Here is a 13,613-nt window from a genome sequence, read left to right as displayed (position 1 = left end):
TCCACAGCAGAATTTGATTTGTAGGTAAAAATAAAATGATCCTCCTTTACAGTAAAATAAAGCTCTGCTGATCGTTCAACACAGTTTTACAATAAATGGTCATGAATGCTGCTAATTCATCACCATATAACTCTGAAAGTCACTCAGCAACGCAGACAACAGTCTCACCCAGCTAGTAACTTAACAACAAGAGAAAGAGAACGATTTAAGACGAACACCAAGAATTTGGAGATGAATTGACTTATTTGTGTTTATATTCACTCCAGCTGGTTACCTGATATGTTTAATCTGCAACGAGAAACTGACGAACACTAAAAAGTCCCGAGGCTGAAGTCAGTTTCTCATTCACCAGCTTCTTGTTTGAATTTTCCATTTCCAGCTTAAATTCTGGCGCTTCAGGCACCATTTAAGGTGGAACTGGAAAACTGAGAAGCGATTTCAGCCTCATAAAAAATCAAACGTTGAGAGACATTTTACAACTGTTCTACTTTTGTGGAAAAGTTTCCTGTCGGAGATGCGAGAAAAGCAGTTATAGCTGCTATAGCTTATCCCCTGCTCTAGCTTTTAAAGGGGAAACTCCACCAATTTTGCAAAACTGCTTAACCATTCAAGCGTTTAGATGTAAACAAAGTCCTACCCCATAAACTGGCAAGCACAGTAGCAAGTAGTTTGTTTGTTGTTATCGTCAATTTCTATCCGCTCTGGGTTCTGTCTCTCTCTCAAAAGCTGCTGCCGCTGTTATATCCGAATCGGTTACCCCTCAAATTCACACTCCCTTTGATAATTCTGGTATTCTTTGCTTTCCAGCATGCAACGCTTCACACAGCATTAAATCAATGTAAAGCAGCTTTTACTTTGAATTTTGCAACATTTTCTGCATGTTCATGTTTAAATGCCGTCTGGTGTGTTCACTGCTTTTGACTGTTTTGGTTGCATTTCAATGAGTCAAATACATTTAAAGTACTACCCCAATTCCAATGAAGTTGGGATGTTGAGTAAAACATAAATAAAAACAGAATGCAATGATTTACAAATCCTTTTCCACTTGTATTCAATTGAATACACTACAAAGACAAGATATTTAATGTTCAAACAGATAAACTTTATTGTTTTTTGCAAATATTCACTCGTTTTGAATTTGATGCCTGCAATACGTTCCAAAGAAGTTGGGACAGGGGTGTGTTTACCACTGTGTTACATCACCTTTCCTTTTAACAACACTCAATAAGCGTTTGGGAACTGAGGACACTAATTGTTGAAGCTTTGTAGGAGGAATTCTTTCCCATTCTTACTTGATGTACAACTTCAGTTGCTCAACAGTCCGGGGTCTCCGTTGTCGTATTTTACACTTCATAATGCGCCACACATTTTCAATGGAAGACAGGTCTGGACTGCAGGCAGGCCAGTCTAGCACTGCACTCTTTTACTACAAAGCCACGCTGTTGTAACACGTGCAGAATGCGGCTTGGCATTGTCTTGCTGAAATAAGCAGGGACGTCCCTGAAAAAGACGTTGCTTTGATGGCAGCATATGTTGCTCTAAAACCTGTATGTACCCTTCAGCAGTCATGGTGCCTTCACAGATGTTGCAAGTTACCCATGCCATGGGCACTAACACACCCCCATACCATCAGACATGCTGGCTTTTGAACTTTGCGCTGATAACAATCCAGACAGTCCTTTACCTCTGTGGCCCGGAGGACACAACGTCCATGATTTCCAAAAGCAATTTGAAATGTGGACTCGTCAGACCACAGGACACTTTTCCAATTTGCGTCAGTCCATCACAGATGAGCACGGGCCCAGAGAAGCCGGCGGTGTTTCTGGGTGTTGTTGATATATGGCTTTCGCTTTGCTTTTGCTTTCGCTGGGTGAATATATGATGTGCTGAGTTTCTTCAACTGTTGCGTCCAATAATAGTAATTAGCATACCAGCTGCTATGCCACCATTAGTCCATTCACTAGTATAGTATGTATAGTTCGTGAGCTCAGACCATGCCTTCAACATGGTGTTAGTATCAGAGTCGGTTTATGAGGCGCCTGGTCACTTCTTATTTCCACCATTATATCAAAAACATGACTGCAAAACGGCAGAGGGCATCCATGAGCGAGTCCTCGACGAATGGGAGTAAATGGAGCTCAATGGCTAAAAGACAATAAGTTAAAAATAGTTTCTCATCACTCGCCCAGAACTTTACTTTAATTTTAGAAAGTAGAAGGATGTATTTGACTAAAAAAAAAAAAAGTCACCTCTATGTTTCCTTTTTTCTACAGCTAACAGGTTTTGGGCAGCAGGACGCTCACATTACTGCGACTGAGTGCTAAATGGTTGGCAAGCAGAGCAGCCCATTGGCTGCACTCACTGATGTTATGAACGTACATGAGGTGCCGTTTTAAACTCTTATAACTCGAATTTAAAAGCTCTTAAAAAACAGCAGCAGTGTTAAAAATTATGCTATTCAGTGATCAGATAATTATAGTTGTATTCTTTTACATTAAAAATGTTTAAGCATTTATAAACTATGATTTTGCTCAAATGCTCCATATTAACCCATTCATTTTGGACTCACTCGAGAGCGCCCTCTAGCGGAAGACATTACAGAGCGGCAATTCTCCTCTCCACAAGTTCTCTGGTAGTATGAGAGAAGGAAGAACTCTGAGAACGTGGGCTGGACTTCTGGGCAGCTTCTGCCTGTGGCTAGAAGGCCCGAAACTCACAGCTACAGTAGGACTCATGTAGGACGGAGGAACAGGACGGGAGACAGGGCGGTGGAGGGGACTGCGAACCCTTCATCAAAGGAACGCAAGATGAGGATGTGAATTTATAGGGTGTTCGATTGGAAGAATGAGGGATTCCAGGCATGCTTCTCAGTTATAATATAACTACATTAGTAAGCGGTGTTGGATGCAGCTAAGTAAACTAAATTACATTAACAGAACGGAAGCAATTTATCAGATTTTCATTTTAATAACAATAGTAACAGGTATTTTGTTTTACATTCTCTGATAAGGCAATCCAAGACATACCAGTGAAATCTTGCACTAAAACACAGAGTGATGATCTTTATGTACATTTCTCCCTTGCGTGTGTTAGCACTCCCTTTCCCAGCTTAAGGCAGACCCATGTGAAATTTACAAGGCTACAACGAACCCCCCGTTGACGAATACACAGGGAGGATATGGGGAAAGACAGACAGAGGTAATAGAAATGTGGCACAGCTTAGCGGCTAACAGCGTCTCCCACACTGTAAACTCAGGCACCAACTGGAGCTCTGAGGCTAAGGCAGGCTAACAAAATAGTTAGCTTAAAAAAAACTAATTTAAGTCTATTTCCACATGTATCTGATCTGCTAAGTCACATTTGGTGTCTGAAGTTTGCTTTTTTAGTGTTACACTGGAGCTACAAGGCTAGTGCAGCTAGCAAGTAGCAGCAGCTTAGAAACAGCTAGCATTGTGAAAACCGCATGAATCATTTAAGGCAGGTTGTTCCAGGTTGTTCCGTAATCTCAGACTTTTTTAATGTGGTTCCTGACTCTGTATAACACTTTTCTACAAACATGTCCATTTTTATAACATTTACATTCGCTACATTAGCCTCCTAGCTTCAGTGCTAAATAAAGAAGCAAGCTTTCTGACACCAAACACATCTTAGTCGAACATTTAGGGTAAGAAGGCAGTTGTAGAGTTTAAGTTCATTTAAGACTCTTGGTCCTACTGTCTTTTGTAGTTTATAATATTAGGCCATATTAGCCTCAGTTATGATGGTGGTCCAGGACACGTTCTAATCGTACCCAATGGAACTCGCTGTCCACCCACCAGGTCGTGCTAGTGCCGGACCTCAGATAAAACATTTCACTGAAGCAGAAACAGACAAACGACGGAGGGAAGACCATAGCATTAAAAATAAAAGGCAAAAATTTAAATATGCCACACATTAAATAACACTTTAACCATTTTCTGTCCCTGGTTGAGGTCTACTTCATTGTAAAAGCTTGCAAAACATTGGTGTGGTGGATACAAAGGCATTTTCAGTACAGACACAGAATAAATGATCATCTTCAACACAGATTTGGCAAAAAAAACGTAGACGTATGAATCAGCAGATTAGCATGCCCACTAAATCGTCCACTGGAGAGTGAATTTTTGTGTATTGATGCCAGAAAGGTTGGGGCCAGAAACCTTGTGGCAAAACATAAAAACATGTACCTGGTAACACTTTGTGAGGCTACATGACGCTTACATAGGCCTTTCACAGCAACAGACATAAACCGACATAAACATATATAAAGGCTTATTCAAACTGCAGGTAGGTCACTTTTGTCAATTTGGTCATTTCACCTGATGCTTGTTGAAATAAGCCTTTATACATGTTTATATATCTTAACATGAGTTGTCCAAGGCTTACGTAGGAGTTATGTAGCCTTATGAATGCTGCCCTTCAGTAAAAAGCTACCCAGAATCCTCCATCAATTGGATAAGAAAACCTTCTAAGTCCATGTATAATTTTTTACTTGTGCCCACCATTTGAACATGGCACTTGCCTTTCATTTCATGACGACACTAACCAACAGAAATGGTCTAAGATCACCAAAAATTTAATTCTTGTTTTATTAACAGTTGTTAAGGACCTTTTCCCAACATTCTATGAAGTTACTGTTCTGGACATCCAAGGTTTTCTTTGGACAGCAGAACCCAACTTTCGTGTATGTGACTATAAAATTCTCACAGAATCAACTACGTTTTTAGAGCTGACGCCATACTAAAGCTTTTAAAATCAGCTGTATGGGAAGTCCTCGAAGTGTTAAAGGGTTTGGGGTCTGGTCTCACCAAAGGAACCCCACCAACATCCATCCACAGACCTGGAGAACCAGCAGCTGTTCTAGACCTGCAGTTTCAGGATATACCCCAGTCAATATTTGTGCCCCTTTAGCCATTATGAGGTTTTACTGTGCTATCAGATAGTAGCTGCGTAGCTAAGCCTAGCGGTAAGCTAAGATGAATAAATTATAAGACTGAACGCAAAGAAAGAGTTAAAATGACTAAAGTGTCAAACTAGCAAACAAGCAGTAGCTGACTGGACAGCTACAAGTTATGCCAGATGGTAAATCATAACAAAGCTATTAAAGTGTTATGCAAGGTAGCAGAGCACCAGTTACCTAAATATTACGCTAGAAAAACTCTAGCCTAGCTATGTGTTATGCTAGCACTAGCTATCTAAACTGAATGCTAGCACACGACTATAACCAAGTGTTACGCTAGCACCACCAACCTAAATGCTACGTTAGCACAAAACCAGTTACTTAAATGTTGTGCTAGTGAAACACTAACCATCTGTTATGCTAACACAAGTCTAGCTACCTACAGTTTATGCTAGCACAACACCAGCTATATAAATGTTATATTAGCACATAATATATATCATTGTCCTGATGTCACAATATGCTTCGCTGAGCAAATTGTAGATAATCATCAATACTTAAAAACACCAAACTGCACTTTTCCTTACAAGCAGAGCACAATTAGTCCGGTTTGACTGGATTAAGTGCAGCTCAGTGTGTGAAATGTTGGATAAATCTAACTGTATAGTTTTTGATTGTAAATTTCACACAACTGGTTCTTTTGTTTGCTCAAAACTATGAAACCTAGAAAAATTAATATGACAATACATACCATATTCTGTAAAGAAAAAAAAAAAAGTATTAAATTTTAAATTCTGGTGGATAAGAAACTTCAGCTTCGTTGAAGCTGCATGTCTAGAAACGCTGCTGGCTCTCCAGGTCTGAGCACGGATGGGCTGAGGAATAGCACCCCCTTCTGTCCAGCAAGAGACGGGCTGGTCCTCCTACATGAAACTGCAGTGTGGAGAGCAGCGAGTGTGCGCAGCGTTGAGTCTGTATATGTGCGGTCAACGCACTAGTCTCTCACAAACACACCCCTGTGGCCCCGCCTGGCCCCTGCTCTTCTTCCTCTTCCACCTCCTCTCTCGCTCCTCCTCACGGCGGATGATGATTACGATGAACATGAAGGCGACGTCAGTACAGGCTCCAGTCCTGGCGCAGACGAGAGTAGGAGAGGAGCGAGGATGAGGATGAGGACGAAGAGTCGACGGGACCCAGCTGCTTTCCACACACGCACTCTCAGTCCATCTTCTCTTTCTGGACCAGCTTGGGCGCGTCCACAAAGTCCCGGCCATTGAAGAGGATCACTCCGAAGGTGACCACGCTTGCCATGCCCCAGAATAAGACGTAAGCTAATGTCTCCGTCCACGTGTCGCCTGAGAAACAGAGTTACAGCAGCACTGAACACAGGAGCTGTGGGAAGGGGGAGCTGTAGGGGCTGCAGCCTCTCCATTTTTTATGACTGTTGAGAGGCTGATATAAATCCCCCCCCCCCCCCAATTTACATGAACTCTCTTTACCCCTTAGGACTAAAAAAAAAAAAGATACTGCTAATGTGCTTTTTAATGTAAATGAGCTCTGTTCTGACTGGCTGTACTGTATTGGGCCTCATTCAAAAATCTGTTCAGGCTGAAAGGCTCCTTATGACTTCAGTGAAAGTAGACGGAGCTAAACTGCTGTAGGGTGAGTAGGTAGATATATGAAAGAGTTGCTCATCATATAACAGAAAAAGTGAATCCAAAATGGGCTGTTTTTACAGTTCAACAAATATCTATATATGGACTATACGAACTGGAGAGTGAACAGTACATTTAGAAATTTTAATAATGTTAATTAATAAATTGCCTTTTTACTGCAACTGATAATAATAATAATAATAATAATAATAATAGAAAAAAAAACCTGCAAAAATTTGTAACCCTCCACTATGTAGGTTTGGGGGATTTGGCAGAAGAATATTTTGTAGCAAGGGTTGTGTTTTGGTTCCCTTCCCCAAAGTGGATGAACCTGATCAATTTTTTTTAAAAATGTAAAATTAAAAAAAACATTTTTAATTTATCAGATTCAAATCTTGCTGAATGACCCATACTGAGGATGAGTGAATAATAGTACAAATCTGCGTGGAGTTAATACGCTTATGCTTGTTATGAGCAAAATTTTAATTTCTGTAAAATGTCATTTTTTGAGATTGAAGCATTAAGAATGTGCAAATATATCACTAACATCTGCAGACACGAGGAGCTCTCTTACCAGCCATGAGGAGACAGATAATACACATGGAGAACGCCACCACCATGATGATCGGCAACTGAGGGAGAGAATACAGATCATTTACAGTTAACATCCAGAATGCCTTATGATGTGATCACATGACGAAGCAGTAACCTTGACTAAAACTATAGCAAACAGATAATTACAGTGTATTATTTATCACTTTAGACTTAAGTCCACACCACATAAATTTCGGTATCACTTTATTTAGATAGCACACTTTAAATTAGGGCTGGGCAATTTGACAACATACACACACACATATATATATATATATATATATATATATATATATACACATATACATATATATATATATATATATATATATATATATATATATATATATATATATATATATATATATATATATATATATATATATCGTTATTGTGATGTGTCACAATACAATATGCTTTTCTGAACACCGATATCGTCAGCAGCTATTGAAAACTCACTGTATTTACAGTTTTTGTAACAAGGACTACTTGTTATTTTTCTCTGTTCCAACTGATTGTGTCATGAAATGAAATATAGTGCAAATATCATGAAATAGTGCATTGTTGAAATTCCTGAAACTATCGCAATATTAATTTTGCCACATCACCCACCTCTAGTTTAATTGCTTTGTAGATACTTTACACACACGCACACGCACAGGGAGAACATGCAAACATGAAAAGGACCCTGGACGCCTGGCCAGGGAATCAAACCCAGGCCCTGCTTGCTGATCTATAACTAATCTATAAATTTACCTTAATTGTCCTTAATCCTAAACCTGGCCCTAACCCTAAACTTAACCCAACCCAAAGCCTAATTCTGAGGGTCACTCTGGCCCAAATCCTAGTCTTAACTCTGCCACTATTGAGAATCAACTTCATCACATAGCTTATTAATAATCTGAACATCTGTCGTTAATCTATGGAAGGATAAAGTGCACTATACAAACTAAGTGAGATCATCATATCAAAAATATCAAAAATGTTTTACAAGGCAAATGACTGTAAACTTTTGAACAATACTCCTTTTGTTTCTTACCGTGAGGAACTTCCAGTCTTTGGGTTCGTGGAGAGCAGTGCTCATGTCTGCCTCATCCACTGCATAGTTCCCTAAGAACAGGTCAATGGAGTCCTGAAGCAGGAGGAAATAATTAAAGAACGAAATAAAGAGAGGCTGAGATGCTCGGTAGCAAAAGGCCTCTCTGACCACAAGTACTGATCTCAGATCTGTTATATCAAGAGGAAAATGAATCTGAAGGTTTTTTTAAAGGTTTAGAAAGAAAGAAAAAAAAAAGAAGAAAATTTGCTGATTGGCCAGCACTTTTGAGGGACTGCCCAGCAGGCCTGCTTTTGAGCGTCACTGTCCCTTACCGGAGTCACTGACTTAGCATTGCCTAAGGCAAGCAGCAGTTAGCACTACACATCATTAAATATCACCCTCATTTCCTCCCACCACTACTAAATGATGAAGGAAAGCAGAAAAGCATTCACTGAAACCACTGATATCATGTGTCTTACAAAAAATAGTGACCTAATGAGCAAAATAACACACAAGCAAGCATTTGTATATGAACTTGAGCTTATTTCAGTTAGAATTTTTCCTCCATCTTGCCATATAAGCAGCTTTTTTTATAACCATTTTTTATCAATTCCATTAGATGATACAGTCACCAAACACTAGGACTTGACCGGTAAGTGCACCAGAATGCAACCTGCAGCATATTTATGTGCCAATTGCAATTTTAAAAACAATTACTTTGTAAAAAATGCTGCAAGTTAGGAGTTAGCTAGCTCAGAGGCTATAACAGCAGCACTATTAGCATGCATGCTAGCAACTATAGATTTTTTTCACTCTTATTTTCACACTCAAGAAAATAAAATTACATTTTCTGACTATACACACAAAATAGATATCTCTGATTAGACATCAGGAATAAATAGCTCTGTTACTATGTTAATAACAGTCTGTTATTGTTATTTAGATTTAGCTGGGGTGCTAGCTAAACCTTCACTGATTCATTTGACATGGCAGACGTTACCATGTCAGAATTCATAAATAAAATGACCAAATCCATTAACAATTCAGATTTATCAGTTACAGCTTCTTTACCAGCACAGAATGACGACTGTAGCATAGTGTCTCAAATGGCACTGCTATCACAATAAGAATCCCGTATAACTGTACTGTTTAAATAAGGTAGCTTAAGTTACTTAAATACATGTAATGCAATAGTAATAGCAGTAGTAGTAGAACTAGTACTACTATGATTAATATATCATGTGTTGACAGAAAGTGGGTACTGACATTTAGGTTTCCACCAGACAGTGCAGCCAGTTGGACTGAAGTGTTTATTTTCCATCATAACACATGAAGATTTGGGAGGAAAACAGCTTGTTTTTTCATTCTTTTTATCTACATTATCTGTATTATACAACCTCATTTCCAAAAAAGTTGGGATGCTGTGCAAAATGTAAATAAAAACAAAATGCAATGATGTGCAAATCATTTAATCCCTATATTTAATTGAAAATAGTACAAAGACAACATATCAAATGTTGAAACTGAGAAATATTATTGTTTTTTGAAAAATATATGCCCATTTTAAATTTGATGCTGACAACATATTCTAAAAAAATTGCGACTGGGGCATGTTGACCAGTGTGCTTCATCACTTCTTTTAACAACACTCTGTAAGCTTTTGAGGAGACACTGCTGTAGTTTTGAAAGTGAAATGTTTTCCCGTTTTTATTTGATAGGATTTCAGCTGCTCAACAGTTCAGGGTCTCCTTTGTTGTAAATTTCATTTTATAATGTCAAATTTTTTTCAGTGGTGACAGGTCTGGAATGCAGGCAGGTCGGTTTAGCAACTGGACTCTTAATACGCAGCAATGCTGCTGTAATACATGCTGAATGTGGTTTGACATTGTCTTGCTGAAATAAATCAAGGCCTTCCCTGAAAAAGACGTCATCTGGATAGCAGCATATGTTGCCAAAATTTGTATGCATCATTCAGCACTAATGATGCCTTCACAGATGTGCACGTTACCCATGCTATGTGCACCCCTCTAACATCATGAATACTGGCTTTCGAACTGTGCACTAATAACAAGCCAAATGATCTTTAGCCCAGAAGACACAGTGTCCATGATTTCCAAAAAGAATTTCAAATGTTGATTCCTCTGACCACAGGACACTTTTCCACTTGCCCTCAGTCCATTTTAAAGGAGCTCGGGCCCAGAGAAGGTGGCAGCAACTTTTAATGTAATTATGCACAATAGATGATGAAGAGCAAAAGTTCTTTCCCATTTTGTTATTCTTGCATTGTTGCACTCTTTGCCTGCAAAGTCTTTTACAGACTGACGAACCCCTCCTCATCATTACTGCTCAAAGATTCTCACTCATTTTGTACCCAATCATGTTATTAACCTGTTGCCAAATAACCACCAGGTGTTATTTTCAGCATTACACAATTTTACCAACTTTTCACTAAAGTACCTGTCTGAAGCCGTCAGAGAAGTTGTTCTTGTAGTATCTAATCATGGAGTTCCATCCGTCCATTAGTAGCCCCCACTGTGTCCTCTTCCCCGTCCTAAACATATACATAACACAGTGAATTATTGTCAACCAAATAAATTGAATACCATTTATTTGTGTTTTCCATCACCCATCTACTTGATACGTCTCTCAACCACAGAAGCACAAAAACACCCAAGTCTCTTCTGTTCCCAAATATGAATATCAACTATAAGGTAGAGGTGGGCAATGTGGCAAAAATATATTGTGTCACAATTTCTTTTTTCTTTTTCTTTTTTTTAATGTTTGGTAAGCTGGAACATACAAAAAATACCCAGACATGCCATTTCAGAGCAACACTATAGCAAAATTATTTTATACATATTTCACTGTTACTGTATGCTCTAAATCCATTTAATCAAGTCTAATTATGTTCTCTTTTTAACGGAGGAGTGCCCAATCTTACCAATAACGGGCCAACTGGCTGCAGGTTTTCATTCCAAATGAGCAGGAGCTCACCTGAATCTACTTGCTTAATCAATGAGTCTCAGTCTGTAAACAACTGATCAGGTGCTCCTGCTTTATTGGGCTACACCGGCCCTGTGTGGATAAGACTGGGAATCCCTGTTTTTAAGCATGAAGTGTGCAGTTGGTCGGTGTTCTTAAAGTACTGACAATATTCCCGATATGCCCAGAGAAGCAGGTTATGATGACATACTGTCACATCATGAGCCCTGCAATAAGGATATATATATAAAAAAATATATCCCCCATATCCCCCAACCCTATAACTTAGTTTCTCTAAGGATCTCTGATTAATCATGACCCTGCACTCTGGGTTACTTACCGTGTGAAATCAGTCTTCAGTGCTCCTGTACCAGCGTACTGTTTGGCACAGGCATTGGCATTGTCAGCCCACGCTGAAGAGAGAGAGAAAATTCCATATATATAATTTTATAATATTGTGTGTATATATATATATATATATATATATATATATATATATATATATACACACACACACACACACACACACACACACACACACACACACAATATGGGTTTTTTTTTTTAAAGGGAATAGTGAATCAGTAAAGGCAAAGCGCTCACCATTTTTATAAATCTTCTCAAAATCAATCTGCTCTTCGATCCTCTGGCCAACGTGCAGGACCCCCATCCTCTGCAGGTGAGGCAATCAGCAGAAGCGTTACAAGGAAGAACACTTACAGCAGCAAAGGGCCAAATACACCACATAATTATGCAACTTCCCACAGGCTTCTATTACAAGCCTGTTTCATGTAAATGTGTTTTGTTGTCCATTATTATCAGCAGTCAGACAAGTTTGAAAAATGCTGGAGTACTAGAGTTTAAAGCGATAATATATGAATGTGTCAATGCAGTGGCTTCACCTCCAGCTGAGACTGCAGAGATCGTCTGGCCAGCAGACTCTGGACCACATTGGTTCGGTCCAGACAGTCCATACAGTTACTGCGAAACGTCCCCTCCTGATGCACTTGGACTGTTCCATCTGCGTCCACCAGGAAGTAGCTGTGTAAAAAAGATACAGTCTCATTATAACAACACTATTAATCATTAACCTTCCATACTCATTAAAACGCAAATATACAGCCTCTGTATAACAGAGCTGCTCTCAGGAGCCGCAACAAAACCAAAACTTGAAGCCAAGGCTCCATCTCATGATCTTGAGGCCACAGCAAGTTAATGGACAGTGCAAAAGCTGTGAAAGCTCACAGTTTAGGTAGTTTCTGATACTGTGCTGACATGCTGTTTTCCATAAACACGCACAGAAGCTGCTCAGCCATTCAGTTCCACTTTACACGATGTAGTAGTCATAATCAGTGTGCTCTAAGCCTGAGAACTGTTGTGTGACAGGCTCACCCAAACTCCTCCTGTAAATCAGCCACCATGTCCACCAGAATCTGCAGACGATGCCATCTCATCCTGCTGCACTCCTTGTGGAAGTCAAAGGCCACATACCTGGAAAGAAGCAGGAATGGAAAAGGACATGGAAATGTACGTTAGAGCAGGGGTTGCAACCCAAATGTTAAAAGGAGCCATTTTGTCCGTGAATAAAAATTAAACCACCTTGGGCACAACATCTTAAGTCCATTTCACCATCATGGCTGCAAATATGTCCCAGTATGTGCGAATGTACTAGTATAGGCTAAAAAATATAAACAAAAACGCAGTCTTACTTTGCTCTGCTTTAAGCTTTAGCTAGGCTATAAATGCTTTTCTCACATCTCTGACAGGAAACATTTCTGTAAAAGTAGAACAGTTTCTTGTAAAACGTTTTAACATTCAACGTTTCAACATTTTACTTTTTATGAAGCTGAAGTCACTTCTCATTCGCCAGCTTCTTAAGCTATTAAGGTGGAATAGGAAAATTTAAATGAAAAACTGATTTCAGCTCATTACATCTTAGTGTTTGTCAGTTTCTCGATGCAGATTAAACTTAACGTGTTGCTATAGTGACCAGCTGCGCTGATCTTCAGGGTTAAAGGCTTTAAAGGAATTAGCAGTTTTACATTAACTCCATTAATTGTTAAACTGTGTTGAACGATCTGCAGAGTTTTGTGTTACTGCAAAGGAGGATTATTTTATTTTTACCTACAAATCTAATTCTGGACAGTAAAAGAGCTGAATTTGGCTTCGGAGCTAGCCTGAGTTACAGCATTGTTAGCGTAACCATTCTTGGGTTTTCAGTAAGTCGCTTACTTGATCATCCCGTTGCCAAGGCTTTCCACCATTTTGGCGAAGGCGAGCTCTAGGGGCTTTTCAGAGCCTTTCTGATTAATCTTGATGAGACAAAAACAGAGATTAGAGAGAAAAATACAACAAGACAAGAAAGAAAAGAAAGCCAAGACTGATGAGTCCTAGTCAGTTAAAACTGACGAGTGATTGCATGTAG

The 13,613-nt window shown here is 39.2% G+C and overlaps 1 protein-coding gene across 1 annotated transcript in view; it reads right to left on the bottom strand.

Moving 5' to 3' along the window:
* Window positions 1-2,947: 2,947 nt before the first annotated feature.
* The window catches only part of sacm1lb (SAC1 like phosphatidylinositide phosphatase b), a 24,412-nt gene continuing 13,746 nt past the window's right edge, over window positions 2,948-13,613 (bottom strand). The window contains exons 12-20 of the mRNA XM_017684145.2: window positions 13,421-13,500; window positions 12,581-12,679; window positions 12,091-12,229; window positions 11,792-11,861; window positions 11,529-11,601; window positions 10,664-10,757; window positions 8,207-8,299; window positions 7,148-7,205; window positions 2,948-6,273 (exon numbers count right to left, since the gene is read on the bottom strand). Of these exons, the coding sequence (XP_017539634.1) occupies window positions 6,137-6,273; window positions 7,148-7,205; window positions 8,207-8,299; window positions 10,664-10,757; window positions 11,529-11,601; window positions 11,792-11,861; window positions 12,091-12,229; window positions 12,581-12,679; window positions 13,421-13,500 (843 nt within the window). The 3' untranslated portion in view covers window positions 2,948-6,136. The remainder of the gene's footprint in view (window positions 6,274-7,147; window positions 7,206-8,206; window positions 8,300-10,663; window positions 10,758-11,528; window positions 11,602-11,791; window positions 11,862-12,090; window positions 12,230-12,580; window positions 12,680-13,420; window positions 13,501-13,613) is intronic.

The sequence above is a fragment of the Pygocentrus nattereri genome, chromosome 24 (genome assembly GCF_015220715.1).
Source record: "Pygocentrus nattereri isolate fPygNat1 chromosome 24, fPygNat1.pri, whole genome shotgun sequence".
Classification (NCBI taxonomy): Eukaryota; Metazoa; Chordata; class Actinopteri; order Characiformes; family Serrasalmidae; genus Pygocentrus; species Pygocentrus nattereri.
The sequence above is the reverse complement of the archived record's forward strand: the minus strand, read 5'-3'. Positions and strand labels throughout refer to the sequence as shown.